Genomic DNA, 12,587 nt, shown 5'->3' on the forward strand with positions numbered 1-12,587 from the left:
TACATTTCTATATACCAATAATGAAGCAGCAGAAACAGAAATTAAGGAACAATCCATTTACAATTAGACGCCTAGGAATAAGCCTACCCAAGAAGGGAAAAGACCTGTGCTCCGAAAACTGTAAAACACTGATGACAGAAAGTGATGATGACACAAAAAAATGGAAAGACATTCCATGCTTATGGATTGGAAGAATAAATATTGTTAAAATGTCTATATTACCCAAAGCAATCTACACATTTAGTGCAATCCCTATAAAATATCAACAGCATTTCTTACAGAGCTAGAACAAACAATCCTAAAATTTGTGTGGAACCACAAAAGACTCCAAATAGCCAAAGTAACCTTCAAGAAAGGAAGGAAGGAAGGAAGGAAGGAAGGAAGGAAGGAAGGAAGGAAGGAAAGAGAGAGAGAAAGAAAGAAAGAAAGAAGAAAGAAAGAAAGAAAGAAAGAAAGAAAGAAAGAAAGAAAGAAAAAAGAAAGAAAGAAAGAGTGAAACCCTATGATAATTGTCTTTCTCTGCTTGACTTACTTCACTTAGCATTATCTCCTCCAGTAAAAATTATTATAAAAAAATAATAAAAATTGAAAGGCAATGTTGGCTCATTCACATCCTCCTCCAATTCATTAAAATAGATGAACATTAGAAGAAAGAAAGAAAGAAAGAAAGAAAGAAAGAAAGAAAGAAAGAAAGAAAAAGAAGGAAGGAAGCTGGAGACATCCCAACTCCAGACCTCAAGTTATATTACAAAGCTCTGACAATCAAAACAGTATGGTACTGGCACAAAAATAGACACACAGATCAATGGAACAGAATAGAAAATCCAAAAATAGACCCACAATTATATGGTCAATTAATCTTTGGCAAATCAGGAAAGACTACACAATGGGAAAAAGACAGTCTCTTCAACAAATAGTGCTGGGAACACTAGACAGCAACATGCAAAAGAATGAAACTGGACCACTTTCTTACACTGTACAAAAAATAAACTCAAAATGGATTAAAGACCTAATATGAGACCTGAAACCATAAAAATCCTAAAAGAGAACACAGGCAGTAACTTCCTTGACATCAGTCATAGCAACTTCTTTCTAGAAATGTCTCCTGAGGCAAGGGAAACAAAAACAAAAATGAAGTACTGGCACTACATCAAAATAAAAAGCTTTTTCACAGTGAAGGAAACAATCAACGAGACTAAAAGGCAGCCTAAGGAATGGGAGAAGATATTTGCAAATGATACATCTGATAAAAGGTTAGTATCCAAAATATATTTTAAAAACATAAAACTCAACACCCAAAAAATGAATAATCCAATTAAAACATGGGCAGAAGACATAAATAGACATTTTTCCAAAGAAGACATCCAGATAGCCAACAGACACATAAAAAGATGCTCAGCATTCCTTATCATCAGGCAAACATTAAGTATCTGCCTTCGGCTCAAGTCATGATCCCAGGGTCCTGGGATTGAGCCCCACATTGGGCTCCCTGCTCAACAGGGAGTCTGCTCCTCCCTTTCCCTCTGCCTGCTGCTTCCCCTGCTTGTACTCTCTCTGTGTCAAATAAATAAATAAAATCTTTTTTAAAAAAAAACTACAATGAGCTATCACCTCACACCTGTTGGAAAATCAACAAAACAAGAAACAACAGGTGTTGGCGAGGATGGGGAGAAAGGAGAACCCTCTTGCAGTATTGGTGGGAATGCAAATTGCTGCAGCCTCTCCATATGGAGGTTCCTCAAAAAGCTAAAAATAAAACTACCCTATGATCCAGCAATCACACTATTAGGTATTTACCCGAAGAATACAAAAATACTAATTCAAAGGGATACATGTACCCCAATGTTTATTACAGCATTATCTACAATAGCCAAATTATGGAAAAAGCCCAAGTGTCCATCGACTGATGAATGGATAAAGAAGATGGGGCATATATATAATGGAATATTACTCAGCGATCAAAAAGAATGAAATCTTGCCATTTGCAATGATGTGGATGGAGTTAGAGAGTATAATACTAAGTGAAACAAGCCATTCAGAGAAAGACAAATACCATATGATTTCACTCATATGTGGAATTTAAGAAACCAAACAAATGAGCAAAGGGGAAAAAAGAGAGAGAGAGGTAAACCAAGAAACAGACTCTTAACTGACAGAATGAACTGATGGTTACCAGAAGGGAGGAGGGTAGTGGCATCGGTGAAATAAGTGATAGGGATGGTGAAGGGCACTTGGGATGAGTACCAGGTGATGTATGGAAGTGTTGAATCACTAAATTCTACACCTGAAACTAATATTACACTGTATGTTAACTAACTGGAATTTTTTTTTTTAAGATTTTTATTTATTTATTTATTTGACAGAGATAGAGACAGCCAGCGAGAGAGGGAACACAAGCAGGGGGAGCGGGAGAGGAAGAAGCAGGCTCATAGCAGAGGAGCCTGATGTGGGGCCCGATCCCTTAACGCCGGGATCACGCCCTGAGCCGAAGGCAGACGCTCAACCGCTGTGCCACCCAGGCACCCCCTAACTGGAATTTAAATAAAAACTTTTTAAAAATTTACCATCACAGATGATCCATTTACCATGTATAAGCTTGGACTATAGGCTCCTTGAGGGCAGGGACCATTGTTCAAAAGTCTCCCATATCTAATGCAGCGCTGAGATGGTGGCGGTTAGCAGTAAATGAATCAACAAGTGAATAAGGGAGCAAGTAAATGAATAAATGAGCATGTAAATAAACAAATGATTGTCACATAAGTCTTTAGATGGTCTAGCATCCACTGAGCTTGTGTGCAAAATTTTGTGCATCCATGAGGTTTTTCAGAGAAAAGGTCAGCACCTTCCATTAGATTATCAGTGGAACAAAGGCACCCAAAGTGCTTGCAGCCACTGGTGTAGAGACAGGGAGAGGATGACGTGAACTAGAGGGTTTCTCAGTTTAACTTATAAAATAAGTTAAACCACTCCCCAATCCTACTCCTGCATATATACCCCAAGAAATTACCACACTGATTCCTACAAGGACATAAGCAAAGTTGTTTTCCAAGGCTCCTGGAAACCCCAGATGCCGTCTTGTTTGCCTCCTGCTACTTACAGAGGATATGTCAGAAACACTAGTAAAACGCTCTGACACAGAGGGAAGAGCACAATGCCTTCGACCTAGCTTCTGCACCTAGCTCCGCAATCCCCACCTCAAACCACCTAGGGAGTACAATTTATCTCTGCTTCCAGAAGGGTGGGTATTAGAGGGCAAATGTCACCTGGATGCTGAAGACAAAAATCAATTCAGAATGCTGGCCTTTGACACAAGAGGTATCTCAGCCATTACTATATGAGAAAGTAGAATGAGAAACTTGGAAATTAACCTCACTAGGACGGCTCATCTAGTCCTCTGCCTCTCTTGGGCTAAATGCTTAAGGCAGCATCAAGAGCTCAAATCTAGGGAAATAATTTTCTATTGTTCTCCTCAGACTATTTAAAACTTTGATTCAGGAGGGCTATGAATTTTTGGATGGAGGGGACTAGAGATCTAAGGGGAAACTATAATTGTATACAGTTTTCCAAATATGACTACTTTGTACATAATTTTAAAATATCAACATAGTTCCACTTACTGATAATGTGCCCTATCCAAGCTGCTTAAAAACCTTAGTTTCTCTGTAAGGATTATAGCAGAACCTACCTTCATAGGGCCATTGCCAGTGAAATAATAATTGTGAAGCATTTAGCATATAATGGATAGTTCATTATTCATAAAATTTTTCCTTTTATTTTGAGCCAACGAAATTTATTAAACCCTTTTGCATTCACTAAACTGGCCCTTGGAAATAAAAATTAAATGTAGAATTTGAATTTCTTAAAGCTGAACAATAACTTGGATATCATCCAGTCCATTTCCTCCAAATCAAATCTTAATTATTACACAAAGAAAAAAAAAAGTAATTTAAAAAGTAGTTAAAAACAGAGCTGTTCTACTGGAAGGGTTTGGTAAATGGAGAGCTGCCCTCTTGCCCTCCACAGGGAACCCTAGAGTACCAAAGAGCACAGTTTGAAAACCACAGTTCATCCAACCCTTTCTTCTCCCAGATAAGGACTATGGGAACTGAGAGTCTAATTATTAGTCCAAGGTCACACAGCTAATCAGAGATAGACGTCCTGGGCTAGAATCTGGATCTCCAATACCAAGGAATTTACCAACTAGCTATGGAAATAGGATATGTGCATGCTAGGACGTGGAAGAAAATTTAAGCTGTTTTTCAAGTTGTATTATCACGTCCCTCGCTCTTTGGGTTTCATTTCCTCCACTGAACTTTGTTCTTTTTTTTTAAGATTTTATTTATTTATTTGAGAGAGAGAGAGATATAACAGAGCAGGAGGGAGGGGCAGAGAGCTCCCTGGGATGATGACCTGAGCCCAAGGCAGACGCTTAACCAACTGAGCCGCCCAGGTGTCCCTGAACTTTCTGTTCTTAATAACATGTCAGAGTATCCGACATGAAAAAAATGATCACTTACGTGCTCAGTGAGTCACACCAATTTTTCATTGAATACTTTCATGAATTTGTGGATTTGTTATTAAATATGAATGTAAAACAAAAATGTTGACGTAATTAAGGAAAATCATTTCAAATAAAACATCATTATGTAACTTGGAAATACATAGAAAAAACTCAGAGAGCAAGTATTAGGTCTTATTTCTGCTTTTTATCTTCTCTGTGCTTCGAACAATGAAATTTATATCATTTTTATGAAATGATATGCTGAAACTTTATCTTTTTAAACTTACCGGGAAATATTTCAGATATACAAGAGAAGCTCTGCTTGTCCCTTCTGGCACAGGCACAGTGAAGCTACCTGCTTTGATTAAATGTGGTTCTTGCCCAATGGCAGGACTGAAGATGAATGATTTTGGAGACTGGACATCTTCATAACTTCCTACCGAGAAAGGAACAACCAAAGGGCGGTGAGACTTAGCTCAGTGCTCTGTTCCACTCTCGGGGTTTGCTGCTTCACACCCTCTGGATCCCTCCTGTAAATCTCTCTCAATACTGGATTAAGTCTTCTCAGAAAAACCCACCGACATCCTAGTCTATGTTTTGAATCCTATTTAAAAGGCCTCAAACAGAAACAGACAGAACCCAGAACAAATGACACAGGGCCATTTCCCTTCCATCAGCATCTCCCCCTCTCCCCACCACAGGACAGATGGTTCTTGCCCAACATATATACTCAATGCAAAGGAAGGCCAAGGGCCCAGACTTCCTGGAAAGGTTTATCATCTAGCAGTTAAAAAATTTTGGACACCTAGACATTAAAAAGGAACAAACGTTTTGGGGGAAGACGTTTGATGCCAAGTGGTGTCAATGAATTGTAAATGCCATGGGACTTTAAACCACAGAGAAATGATTACTGATATTTAGAAAAGACTTAGCAAAAAGAGAAGGAGCAGGAGCTAGGGCTTAAATAATGGCAAGAATTGGAAGGACAGGAGGGAGGGTGTTCCCAGTGGGGGAAACAGTGAACAGAGACCCAAAAAAGGAAAAGGGCAAGATGTATGGAAGCAAGTGGGAAGGCTTATCTGAGCACATGTAGGCTGTTTAATTAAAGATAGAAACTAAGGCCAAACCATAAAGGGTCTTAGAGACCAAACAGAAGAGTTCATAGCTGCCCTTACTCCCTCCGTTCCCTGGTGACACTGATCTGATGAAATAACCCACAAACAGGACTCAATGACAGATGCCTTGCCTCCTTACCCTCAGAAGCCCAGGGATAGCAAAGACCTTTCCTTTTCCATGCAAAATCCCATCTATTGGTAAAGGCTATAAGCACTGTTTAGAGACAGAGCCTAAGATCACACCGGAGCTCACCGTGAGTGTTGTGATTTATAATTACCACCTGTCAAGAACTGCGGTAAGAATATCAGTGCAGATGCTTTGTATTGCCAACTCTGCTTTATCCAAAAACGACAGCTATCATGGTGGGAAATCCAGGCATTGAGGTTGCCTAATGAGGAAAGTGTTGTGGGGTAAGGAAGGTCTTATGATTTCTGTTAGTTAGTTTAACGTCCAACTCTACCTTTGCTTAAGATCAACCCAAAAGGAATGTTCCGCCCCAGACTATAAGGGAGAATATTTCAGCACTGGTGCTGACATCTGGCCCCAGCAGAGAGTATCGTAATTGACTAGCGATGTCTGCCATGGGCTCAGTCAAGGAAGTACTGCTATGCATACTCCATACTTACTATGCCTACCTGGCCAAAAGGCCACATTAAAAGTATTTCAGGTATCAGAACCAACGGATGCAATAAGTTAGGTATTCTTGTTCAGTTTGGTTTCATTTTTCAAATAATATATGTTTTTCAAATTTTATAACCAAGTTCGCAGGTATGCCTTCTATATACTTATGTAATTAATAAGATTAGCCAAAAATAGATGTTATGCCCCAGAATGAACTCAAGGCAGGACCACAGAGCTCACTCACAAGAGAGTTCAGGGATTTGAAAGGCTTCAATCATAGCAGTTGTGTTGATCTTAACTTGTTTCTTCGTTCAGACCTAGCCAGTATTGAAAACTTGCAGCCCCCACCTGCCCATGATTCCTGGTGCGGATCAGCCCTAATATTTCATCTCCCTGACTCTAATTTTCTCTCCTGTTGGAAGCCCTTCATCTCCTTCCCTACCACACTCTTGGGGACAGTGGAGTTTGTCGGCAGAAAGAGCAAATTTTTTTTTTCTTTTTATTCTTCCTGTAAATGCAAACAAGCTATCAACACTACAAGAACTTTCATATTTGCAAACACCCCAGGGTGCTTCACAAAAATCAATCTGACCAAAAACCATAAAATATAAATTCACCTGATACAAGCACATGATGACTGTGGAGATTTCTCCCCCACCTCTGCATTACACAGTGTCCATACAAATGACTCTGGAAACTGCACCAATTACTAGAGCCACTGAATAAATCTCAAGGTCAGGAGAATTTGCAGGAAAAAGAAAGCAAATGAAATGCATCTTCAAAGAGGGCCCTATGCCCAGGAGAGGCCGCTCTGGAGCGCATTCAAACAAAAGTAGATGCTTTGGGCAAGATATTTTTCACCTTCCCTTGATGATACTGCAGGTAACGGGGAATCACAGCCCCACCATCCTTTCCCAGAAGGCGTTCCTAACAGGAGTCTGTGCCATGTGCTTCTGGGATTGTGGAAGAAATGAGGACTGTACTGAGCATGGGGAAAGGCAGACGGGGGGGCATAGCTGCTGAATATTTTCACTTATAAAATGTTTACCTTTTTCTAATCACAAGAAAAATTCTTACTTAGTGTTGAACTTTGCAAAACACAAGGAAAAAAACTAAGATCACTCCTAATAATCCCTGCTACCATTGCTTAGTGGTATACCCACCAGCACAGTCTCCCAAGGCCACAGCAGAAATCCATGGAACATTCACAGTAGGAAGATTCATGGGCCTGACCCTGGAGCTGCAGAAGCCAGATTTCTGAAAGTGGATGGGTCCCAGCATCTGCATTTTTGAAAGGCACGCCCAGCAATTCTTACAAGGTCTTCCTCTCTGAACCATAAACTCCCCTAATGTAGATATCTGTTTCTTTCATTCACCATTGTATTCCAAGCCTGACACATAGGAAGTACTCAATAAATATGTGTTGAATAAGTAAATAAATTCTATCTTTTCTCCTTGCACGTAGACTTTTCTTTCCTTTTTTTCTGAAACGTACCCTTATAGCTTTCACTCAACCATAGATAAGGCATTTGCCATGTACTTGTCATTGTCCTCTGAATTTTGCAAGCACATGTAACAAACCCATAAAGCAATTACTATTTATCCCCATTTCTGATTAAAAATCCTAGACACAGAGAAGTTATGTAATTTGTCCAACGTCATACAGCTAGGAAATAGTAAAAGCAGGTTTAAACCCCAATAGTGTAAATCCAGAGTCTTTGTGCCTCACGTCTGCATCCAACTTGAACCTTTTCTCAGGTTTTTAATAACATTCTGCATTTTTTAATGGTAACATGGTATTCTATCATACAGATTCACCAGACCTTAAGAAATTATTGGACAGTCCCTCTCTGTTTCTGTAACACTATATAAAAAGCATGTTAGCTAGGGGTATCTATGTGATGCAGTCGGTTAAGTGTCCTTGGTTTCAGCTCAGTTCATGATCTCAGGGCTGTGATCTCAGGGTCTTGAGATCAAGCCCTGATTTGGGCTCCCCACTCAGCACAGATTCTGCTTAAGGTTCTCTCTCCCTCTCCCTCTGCCCAGCACACTCACACTCTCTCGCTCTCTCTCTCTCAAATAAATAATAAAATAAATCTTAAAAAAAAACACATAAACTAAATTTTCCCACAGCCTTTTTTTTCCCCTTAGAATCACTTCCTGAAGCCGAGATGCCCTTCAACAGATGACTGGATTAAGAAAAAAAAAAAAAAGAAGATGTGGTCCATATATACAATGGAATATTACTCATCCATCAGAAAGAACAATTTTCCAACATTTGCAGCAACATGGATGGGACTGGAGGAGATTATGCTAAGTGAAATAAGTCAAGCAGAGAAAGACAATTATCATATGGTTTCACTCATTTATGGAACATAAGAAGTAGGAAGATCAGTAGGAGAAGAAAGGGAAGAAGAAAGGGGGGGCAAACAGAAGGGGGAATGAACCATGAGAGACTATGGACTCTGGGAAACAAACTGAGGGCTTCAGAGGGGAGGGGGGGAATGGGATAGGCTGGTAAAGGGTATTAAGGAGGGCACGTATTGCATGGAGAACTGGGTGTTATACGCAACTAACGAATCATCGAACTTTACATCAAAAACTAAGGATATACTGTATGGTGACTAACATAACAATAAAAAATTATTATAAAAAAAATAAAGTTGTCACGCATGGAAAAAAAAAAAGAATCACTTCCTGAAAGTGAAATTACCAGGTCAAAAAATCTGAACACGTTTTGGGTTCTTGATTCATATTGATACATTGTCCTAAAATATTTTAATAAGGCACACATCCACAGTGGCACAAATGCACCTATCTCTCCCATTAAAAAATACAGAAAATTTGACTATCATTAAAAATATGTATTTGTGGCTGCTGTGTTTTGGGGAGTATTTTAGTTCTTTTTTAATGGGGACATTTCTCACAGGGCAGGATCCTGACGGTACCAGCAGACAAAGAATTTAGCAGGAAAACGGTTCTTTCCCACACTTGCTGGAAATGCCCTAGGTACTCTTTCCTCCACATGTTTTGGCGGAGGGGTGTTATATGTTTTTATTTTGTTTTGTTTTACCTCTGTGCCTTTACTTATGACACACACCCCGAGATGCTTCATTTCTGTGCATTCCACAAACTCACCTCCTTAAGGTTCCAGCCCCTGATGACCATGCTCCTCAGAAGACGTATGAATCTTTGAGTGCTAAGGGCCAACAGAAGCCATGTTCACTGTGATTCTCCACAGGTTCCTAATAAAGAAACCGAGGCTCAGGCAGGCTGAATAAACCGCCCAGGGTCACATGGCACAGTCTAGATTCTCAGAGCTTATGCTCTTCACCACCACCCTCCACTGCCTCTCTCTTTCTGGGCAGAACTTGCCACCTGTGAGAGAAAACCGAGACTGCGAATCAACCATTCCCAGGGCGGACTAACCTAGCAACCCTGCATCCAGGAAAAAAGAGCTTACTTCTCCCTGTGCAGAGGAGGAGAGAAAGAGCCTCCAGTCTTTGCCGGAGCACTCCAAATATAACCATCACTCCTCCAGTCACTGGCTTCGAACACTTTGCCTCTGGTGTAACTGAAATCATTATCGATCCAGAGTGTTCTCTAAATGAGCTCACAATCTACTATGGTCCGCAGACCAGCCAGGCTCCTAGGAGCAGCTGCTTCCTTGATCAGCTCTTCCTGGCTCATATTTACTCTGAGAAATTGGAAGTTAAAAGTAAAAGCAAATAAAGATGGAATTTAATTATATTGAGCAAAGACACAGTGTGCAAGGAATGCGGTTCTTCTCCTCTGATAAGCAGAAGAGAAAGGTTGAGTTGGCACCCAGGCACTGCCTGAGTTGACAACTTCGCTCTGTACCCATCCCGCATCACTGTCATCCATTGATTGCATGTAAGCTCCATGGGGCCAGGGACTCAGTCCCGTCACTCACCATGCTGGTATCTGTTAGGACTGATAAAGAGGTTTAGAGTAACTTAAACCATTCTGAGTTTATTGTTTTCTAAGTGATCCCAGTGGAAGGCAGCCTCAGGTTGGTCTGACAGCTCAGCCAAGTCATCAGGATGCAGACTGTCCTATATTTCTGCTCTAACATCCTCATGTTGGTTCTTTCCACCCAACCTTAGTGCTCCAGGCTCCCAAGCTCCAGGCATCTGCTCCCCACTCAAGGCAGGAAAACAGGAGAGGGGGTGGCACCACCTTTCGTGTCTGCCCTTTTTATCAGGAAAGCAAATGCTTTCCCAGAAATAGCTATCCTTCCCCTTACATCTCAACTAGTTTAGGATCACATGGCTACTAGATTGGGGGGGTGGCGGAGGAGGGGGGAATATCCTGCTCAATTTACAATAATCACAAGACTTCACTGGAGTCAGACAAATTCTTGCCCCAATAGAATTTCCCATAGAATTAAAGTTCTATGAGAAAGGAAGAAAAGAAGGATTGGCAAATAACAACTATATACCCAGCACATAGCAGAAGGCCTGGCACACAGCAAGCGCTCAGTGAAAACATATTCAGTAAATCAACAAACGCCCTTGTTCTATAGCTAAGAATGGAGAGGGGTGTGCGGATTGAGTTCAAAGAGGAGAACAGAGGAGGATGGAAGGAATGGGGTGGCATCTGCTTCCCATCTATTCTTGGAATAGGTCTAAGCTGCTATGGTTGAGAGAGTGAAGGCCAGAAACTGATGGGACCATAACTCATTGCATGACCATAACTCCTGGTGGTACTTTGGATATGGGGTGTTGCCAGGGGCTCCTGGCACTGCTCACAAGAGCCCAGTGATCATGGGGCACAGGGCTGGGCAGGGGTCCTTCTCTGGGCCACCACATAACCCAGCAATGCTCTGCCAATTCTCAAAGCTGCAAGCTTTGAGAGCATCCAGAGAGCCCCCTTTGGCATGGAAAGCCTACAACGTCCTCATGATGGGCATTGAGGAAGCTTCAGCAGGCAGCTTTCCAGGCAGGGGACTCTGTCACGTGGGAGCAGAAGAGAGGAGGGAGGAGGCAATGTAGACACTGATATACTAGCTGTGGGAGAACTTGAGATGAGCCTCGGAAATCCCAGATATCACCAGGGAAGACTTTGAGGGGCAAATGCTAGGCAGGTGGGGGCTTGTGCCAACATAATTTGTGTCTCCACGTTGGTGGCATTTGGGTTGCAAGTGGAGAAGACAGAGCTGGCCACAGTTTTCCCATACAGAGGAATGTGGCCTACCTAGATTCTCAGAGCAGGTGATATTGACAGTGAAAATCTACCTGGGAAGCCAGAGTTCGGCTTCTCTGTTAGGATTTGAGGATTATGTAAACAGAGCAGGAACCAGAAGAATACTTGGCACCCAGGACCCCTACCACCTCTAGGCTGGACGTGGAAAAAGACAGACAGACAACTAGTTTGTCACTGGTTCAGATGATCCCTTCTCATCCCCTGGGCCTCAATTTCCTCATTTATAAGGTAAAGGGATCACATTACATCTCTAAGATCCTTTCAGCACTAGTGTTCTATTTTGTTAAAGAATCTACAAACAAGAGGGGTGCCTGGGTGGCTCAGTCATTAAGCGTCTGCCTTCAGCTCAGGGCGTGATCCTGTGATCCTGGGATCCTGGGATGGAGCCCCGCATCGGGCTCCTCCACTGGGAGCCTGCTTCTTCCTCTCCCACTCCCCCTGCTTGTGTTCCCTCTTTCACTGGCTGTCCCTATCACTGTCAAATAAATAAATAAAATCTTTTTAAAAATTTTTTAAATTAAAAAAAAAAAAAGATGGCTGCTAGAACACACTACTGGTGAGTAACAGGTAACTTAAAAAAAAAAAGAATCTCCAAACAAGAAAAAAGTTAAATCAGAGTGACTGGACTGAGCATATGAATAAAGGTGTGGCCAGACCAAGAGGCAGTAAAATGCTGAGGCTGAGAATTCAGGCTCTGGACTCAGCCAGACCCGGGCTTAGGGCCAAGATCTTTCTCTTACTATATGATCTCATGCTTTTAAGCCTGAGATGGGTTTTCCTTGTCAAATGGAAATAATACTAGAAATCTCATGAAGTGGTGTTGAGAACTAAATACTCATGTTGCCAAGCAAAGTACCAGGCAAATACTAGGTGCCTCATAAATGGCATTTTCAACAAACCAAAAAGATGAATCCCTAAGTGATGGTCTTCCTTTAGGACGTCAGAAACCGCAATAGCCTGGCTTTGGTTTCCAAATCTTTCTTCCAAAAGAACTGTCCACTTTCTGATTACCAACTTTGAGTTCCAGGAAAGAGCCAGATCCATCATGCCTTCCTGAAATCTTATGACTGGGAGTTTTACATAGGGTATTTCCAGGGTTAACTCTGGGCTCAGAAAGGTGTGC

General features: G+C 41.4%; 1 protein-coding gene across 17 annotated transcripts in view; it reads right to left on the minus strand.

Annotated features, from left to right (window-relative positions):
* The window catches only part of LOC117801567, a 127,648-nt gene that overhangs the window by 74,804 nt on the left and 40,257 nt on the right, over positions 1-12,587 (minus strand). For 6 of the 17 annotated variants that reach the window (XR_004624240.1, XR_004624237.1, XR_004624242.1 and 3 more), the window contains exon 2: positions 4,789-4,937. The exons of 8 other annotated variants lie outside the window; for them this stretch is intronic. Coding sequence is in view for 1 of the 9 variants with exons in the window: in XM_034656773.1 (XP_034512664.1) it covers positions 4,789-4,937 (149 nt within the window). In the remaining 8 variants the exon portion in view is untranslated. Of the gene's footprint in view, positions 1-4,788; positions 4,938-9,376; positions 9,484-12,587 lie in introns of all 17 variants that reach the window. 3 more of the 17 variants (XR_004624230.1, XR_004624229.1, XR_004624239.1) reach the window with 2 other exon arrangements.

Source organism: Ailuropoda melanoleuca, chromosome 3 (assembly GCF_002007445.2).
Source record: "Ailuropoda melanoleuca isolate Jingjing chromosome 3, ASM200744v2, whole genome shotgun sequence".
Lineage (NCBI taxonomy): Eukaryota > Metazoa > Chordata > Mammalia > Carnivora > Ursidae > Ailuropoda > Ailuropoda melanoleuca.